The following is a 5,858-nucleotide window of genomic DNA, read 5'->3' on the forward strand; positions in this document are numbered from 1 at the left end:
GCTAAGAGATGAAGCTCTTAGCCCCCACAAGGCTGCGACGCTCCTGGAGGTAAGCTCTGGGTCTGAGCCCTCTCTGATTCCCCAGGAGCCACCGCGGTGCCTGGCACCAAGGAGGAGCTCAACAAAACGGAAGGACGAAGAACTGAACTGGGAGTGTGGGGGCAGAGGTGTCAGGGAAGAGAAAACCCAGCAAAGGGAGAAAGGCCGAGATAAGAGGAGTGAGAAAAAGAACAGGAGACGCTGTGGCGGAGAAAGGTAAGGAGGAAGGATGAAGAAGGCGAGAGGTGAGGAAAATGAAGGAGTCCTGGAGAGGCGCAAGGCGAGACCGGGGCAGAGGCGGCGGGAGCCGGTGGGCGAGAGAGGGGCGCAGGACTCGGCGCTGGGCGGGGCGCGCGGGAATCGGGGCTGAGGGGGCGCCACCCCGCCTCCCCGCCTCTGGGCTGGGGTCCCGACAGCCGGAGATTGGCTGGGGCGTGCGTAGAGGTCTGGGCTGGAGCCCCGAGGGGAGAGGTGCCAGGATCTTTCCGTGCACCGGAGCGGAGCTAAGGCTGCCACCCATTGGGAGACCTCAGCGGCGGCGGCTGCAGAGGAGCTGCCGGGTCGGGGGCGCACGCCGGGGCCCCTGGGGGCGCTGTGTGCACTGAGCTTCGGGAACCTGCGCCGCACGCGCCTGGAGAGAGCGCAGCCATGGGAGCGGTGGCTCGGGGCGCGCAGGTGGCGGCGCTCGCGCTGCTGCTGGGGGCGCTGCAGGGGGCGCCGGCCCGCGGCGAGGAGTACGACTACCACGGCTGGCAGCCAGACGTACTCAACGGCCGCGCGTTCTCCAAGCTGCCGCGGTGCGTCGACATCCCCGCTGACATGCAGCTCTGCCACAACGTGGGCTACAAGCGCATGCGGCTGCCTAACCTGCTGGAGCACGAGAGCCTGGCCGAGGTGAAGCAGCATTCGAGAAGCTGGCTGCCACTAGTGGACAGGCACTGCCACTTTGACACGCAGATCTTCCTCTGCTCGCTCTTCGCGCCGGTCTGCTTCGACCGGCCCATGTACCCGTGCCGCTCGCTGTGCGAGGCGGTGCGCGCCGGCTGCGGGCCGCTCATGGAGGCTTACGGCTTCCCCTGGCCGGAGATGCTGCATTGCCACAAGTTCCCTCTGGACCACGACGTCTGCATCCCTGTGCAATTGGGGCAGCGAGCCCCCACCGGGCTTCCAGGTAGCGCTGCCGCTGTTGCCCCCGCGCGCCCCGACGGCCCTGGGTACCCGCGAGCCGGGCCCCGGAGCCTTCACGCAGCCCCGCAGGTGCGAGACAGATGCGGCACCCCCCCCAGCCCCTCGGCGCACTCTGAGAGCCCCACGTAGGTGGCCGCCGCCTACACACGCACCTGCCTTTGCTCAGCAAATCGCCCCGTGCAAGCTTCCCACTTCCCCACAGTGGTGCTTCCCTGTGGCTCCGCACATTCACGTGGTTCTCCCACACACCAACTTCATTTCTGAAGACCCTGGTGCCTCTCGCAGCTTCCCCCTTCACAAGCTGCTGGAATCCCTTGGGACTGGCCGCCCTCAAAACCGCCACCCCGCATCCCGAGGCGTCCCCCATAAGTGCTTTACAGCCTAAGCCGGAGAATGGGGGGTCTAGGGTGCTCCTGAGCTATTGCTCCGCCCCACTTTCTGCACCGGGAACCCTAACTTCTCCGACCTGCAGCTCTCTTCCCCAATTTCCCGGGCTGGGAGGCTTTTGGGTGAACTTTGGGGAGGAAGAAAGAACAGATTAGCCAGGCGCTGCACCTAACAACAGCCCTTAGGCGAGTTGCTTATCTTTAAAATAGCAAGCGATTCCAAAAAACCTCTAAGATCTTAAGTCTGACCTTACTCCTAATGTCTCCTGTCTCAGGCGACCGTTAGTTGTGCAGTTCCATGCGGCAATTCCCGGGCTTGCTCTCCCCACCCCCTGCCGTGCGCAGAGCCCCCTCCTGCCCCGGTAAGCCCAAATCAGGCCCCGAACCCCAGAGCCTCACAGACAGTAAACGGTGGCACCCAGCAGGAGAGCCTTGAGGGGTTGATGTGGAGTCTAAGCTGCCCCAAGCAGGGACTCTCCAAAGGGCCAACACTATCTCTTTTTCCTATCCTACCCCTTCCTGGCACCCCAAAAGCAACTGTTCTCCCCACCATACTCAACCCATCCCCTCTCCTGAAGCGTTGATGTTCGGTGGGGGGGTTCATGAGACTGGAAAGGGTTGAGAGAAGGGAAACCCCGTATCTTGGAGGTTGGAAATGAGACAAGGAAGCAGGGGAAGAGAGCCAGCAGAAGCCAGGACATCACAGTGCAGCCTCCGTATGAGTCCTTTTCTGGTTTTGTTGGAGCCCAAACATGAACAGCCTGGGGAGCAAGGCAAGTCCACGTTTCCCTGCCCTCCGCCCTCCCCCAGGCTCTTTGAGCTCTCCTTTTCCCCAGCGATGGGTGCCCAGCTGGAGGCAGAGACCTAGGAGACTGGAGCAAAGGTCAGGCAGAGGCGGATGTCCTAGGGCCAGAGGCAGCCTGAAGAAGTGTTTGTGTGGCCAACAGATAAAACTCTTATTTCATATAAAAATTTAAGAGTTTGTGGATTCCCTTGAAAAACCAGTCTGTCCATACTAAACTTCTCATGTTGGAGGGACTTACTCAGTCCCCACCCAGCCAGCTTCACTCATTGACCCACCTGCCCGGACCCACCAGCATTTTATTTCTAGAAAGACCCCACAAACACCCCAGCCCCAACATCATACTGGGAATCACAAATCCTGAGTCCTAGACCTGGTTCTCTCTAGCTTTGCAGACTTGGGTAACCATTCTGGGCCTCAGTTTCCCTTTCTCTTAAATGGGAATAATAATACCTACTTCCTAGCTGAGGGTTAACTGGGATAAAGCTTAGAACATGATGCACATGATGGGTGCAGCTGCCAGGGCCGTGGGGCAATCACTGCACCCACCCGGGCAGTTTTGTCCCAGCCCAACCTTGTTTCTCACAGTTCTCACGACCAGGGGCAGATGCTGCTGTGACCTCCATCCCCTTTCCTGCCAAGGAAATGGCGGCTTGGCCGAGGGAGGTGACTGGTAGGTGGGGGAGCCTGCACCTGTAGAGGCTCTTTGGACCCCATCCCCTGACCAGCACTTCCCAGCCCCTCCCCCGCCTTCTCTCACCAGTGACCAAGATCTGCATCCAGTGTGAGATGGAGCAGGGCACCGATGGCCTCATGGAACAGATGTGCTCCAGCAACTTTGGTGAGTGTGGGGCCCACGCAGCCACTGCCCTGAAACCACCCCCAGCTCCCCCTTGGACACACTCACACATGTGCCCACACCATCAGTGAGTCCCAACAGTTTCTGCATCATGTCCTCCTTGTAGAATTTCATAACCATGAACCCCTCCCCAGAGAAGCCACCCATCAGTGCACGTCATCTCAGGGCTCCAGTTGCCCCTCAAGGCCTGGCCAGGTCTCCCGCAGCCCTCCGTCAGCACTGACCACAGAGGGGCTCCCGTGGCCAGTTTGTTGCTTTGGAGGGTACAGGCTGAGCCCAGAGATGGATAGGGGTGTTAGGACAGAGTCGGGCTCCAGGATGGACATGCAGCTCCATCATCCCGGGTGTCTCTACCTGGCACCCTGCACACTTCTGGCTGGGGGAGCTGTGGTCAGCGGTCCCCACAGCCTCATCCTGGAGCCTCCCCATTCCTGGGGCAGCTGAGACAGCGGTTTAGTCCAACACGTGATCTTTGCCAAGTCAGGTCTTTGTTTTGTCTCTTGGCTTCCTGTCTTTAGAAAAGAGCTGATAACAATGTCCCTCCTTCAGAGGGGTCTTTTATATTGTCAGCCTGTTTGCAGGGAGAATACTGCTGTTGCATGTTGTGTGAGTGAGTAAGAGAAAAAAAGATTTAGGACAACTTCCTTCCCTGAGTGGGCACAGGTATTCTCTGGCTGCGCACAGAGAGGGGCACCCAGAGGCCTGATGAAGAGAGGGATGAGTCCAGGTGACCGGCCTCCCCAACCCCAACCATATTAGGTGCTCTGCTGTCGATGCCCCCCCTCTACCCCCCAACTCACCCACTCCTACACTGCCACAGACACACTCTCATGCATACACTCACACACATGCACAAATTACAGTGGTGTGCTGGAGCTGACTCACACCAGCAAAAGCTAACTGTGCCTATCTCTTCCCAACTTCACATTCAGCCAGTGACGGGTTGTGGGGGGAGTATTTACCCCATGGAAATTAGCAAACACTACAGATCAGGGTGTCCCCTCCCCAGGGCCAGTTGCTAAGCATTTACTAACCCACCACTGCTCAAACCACACTCACACACTCCCGAACACTTCACACTCTCATCTACACACATTCTGCATATATATGTATATAACACATGTACTCACACCCAACCCATATACACTCCAGGCCACACGCACACACAGTCTCACTGCTCACAGCCAGAAATCAGAGTTGGATGGTCCTAGAGCCCAGCCCCCTCCATCTCCAGGACCCCCTCCACCAAAGCCCCACTCCCGCGGTCAGCCTCAGCCCTGATTCCTCCCTCCCTGGGAACCCAGCACCCGGTTCTGCTCCCTGTCGGAGCGGCAGTTTGTGCATTTGGTCCTTCAGGTAGTGCTCCAGTTTCTTGCTGATGAGCTTGTTGTTGAGGACGCTGTGGGCCACCATGAGCAGCTGCACTTCTACCCTGCATTTTGGTGCTGTGCGAAGGCCCGGCTCGAGCAAGTCACAACCTCTCCTGACCTTGAGGGTGAAATGAGTTAAGTTCTGGGAAAGTCCAGCACATGACAGGAGCTTCATAAATATTTCAATGTGCACCTCTAAGCTCCACCTCTCCCAAGCCCCACAGAGGTCAGGCTCCCTGAGCCTGAAGGTCTATAAGGCACACTCAGGGGCCACCAGTGTCCAGAGCAAACCACTCTGTCCTTCCCACAGTGATCAAAATGCGCATCAAAGAGATCAGTATGGAGAACGGGGACCGAAAGCTGATTGGAGACCAGAAAAAGAAGAAGCTGCTCAAGCCAGGGCCCCTGAATCGCGAGGACACCAAGAGGCTGGTGCTGTACATGAGGAATGGCGCAAGCTGCCTCTGCCCGCAGCTAGGCAGCCTGGCGGGCAGCTTCCTGGTCATGGGCCGCAAAGTGGACGGGCAGCTGCTGCTCGTGGCTGTCTATCGCTGGGACAGGAAGAATAAGGAGATGAAGTTCGCGGTCAAATACATGTTCTCCTACCCCTGCTCCTTCCACTACCCCTCCTTGTACGGGGCCACAGAACCCCACTGAAGGGAGCTCCTCTCTGCCCCACCAGCCAGCTGTGCCTTGCTCTCTGCCCCTGCCCCTGGGAACACACCCCCCTCCTCGCCCACCCTGGCCTCACCCCACTCCCCACTCACCCAGCCCCTGCTGGAGGGTCATTTCCTGCCCAGCCGTTCCTGGCACAGGTCCTAAGGGGTGGGCACAGAGCTGGGGTGGGGGTGGGGGGCTGTCGTCCCTGACCAAGAGTGCTCTAGGATCCCTGGGGTCTTGGGCTTCCTCACCAAGGAGCAGGGCTTTCTCATTTGGGGGAGATCCCAGGTCTCAGAAAGTAGGTAGAGGGAGGAGAGCCAGGGAAGAGTGGAAGGGCTCCGGGCAGCCTGAGGAGATGGTTTCCAGAGAGGCCGGGGGTGTCAGCTCCCCGTGTTAGTAGTGGAGCCTCGCCTTGGAGCAGGAGCTGGCAGTATCAGGCCGTGCTACTAGGGGGGACGGTTCTCTCTGCCTGGCTCTTTCTGTGCCCTCCTGGTAGCCCTCCAAATGAAAGGAGGGAGGGTCACAGTGCCCTCCGCCGCACCTCCCTGCCTCCC

At 59.2% G+C, this 5,858-nt stretch overlaps 1 protein-coding gene across 1 annotated transcript; it reads left to right on the forward strand.

The window, feature by feature from the left end:
• The first annotated feature begins 687 nt into the window (after window positions 1-687).
• On the forward strand, window positions 688-5,458 carry SFRP5 (secreted frizzled related protein 5). The gene is made up of 3 exons (XM_037804786.1): window positions 688-1,210; window positions 3,179-3,256; window positions 4,955-5,458. Exons 1-3 carry the CDS (start codon window positions 688-690, stop codon window positions 5,299-5,301), a joined length of 948 nt encoding a protein of 315 aa, XP_037660714.1. The 3' UTR covers window positions 5,302-5,458.
• The last annotated feature ends 400 nt before the right edge of the window (window positions 5,459-5,858 follow it).

This window comes from Choloepus didactylus, chromosome 15 (genome assembly GCF_015220235.1).
Source record: "Choloepus didactylus isolate mChoDid1 chromosome 15, mChoDid1.pri, whole genome shotgun sequence".
NCBI lineage: Eukaryota > Metazoa > Chordata > Mammalia > Pilosa > Megalonychidae > Choloepus > Choloepus didactylus.

What these genes read in the sequence shown, in the direction of transcription:
- SFRP5 (XM_037804786.1), top strand. Translation starts at nt 688, where the DNA reads ATGGGAGCGGTGGCTCGGGGCGCGCAGGTGGCGGCGCTCGCGCTGCTG. An exon ending in AGCCCCCACCGGGCTTCCAG is followed by an intron (nt 1,211 to 3,178) that starts GTAGCGCTGCCG and finishes TTCTCTCACCAG; the next exon opens with TGACCAAGATCTGCATCCAG. An exon ending in GATGTGCTCCAGCAACTTTG is followed by an intron (nt 3,257 to 4,954) that starts GTGAGTGTGGGG and finishes TCCTTCCCACAG; the next exon opens with TGATCAAAATGCGCATCAAA.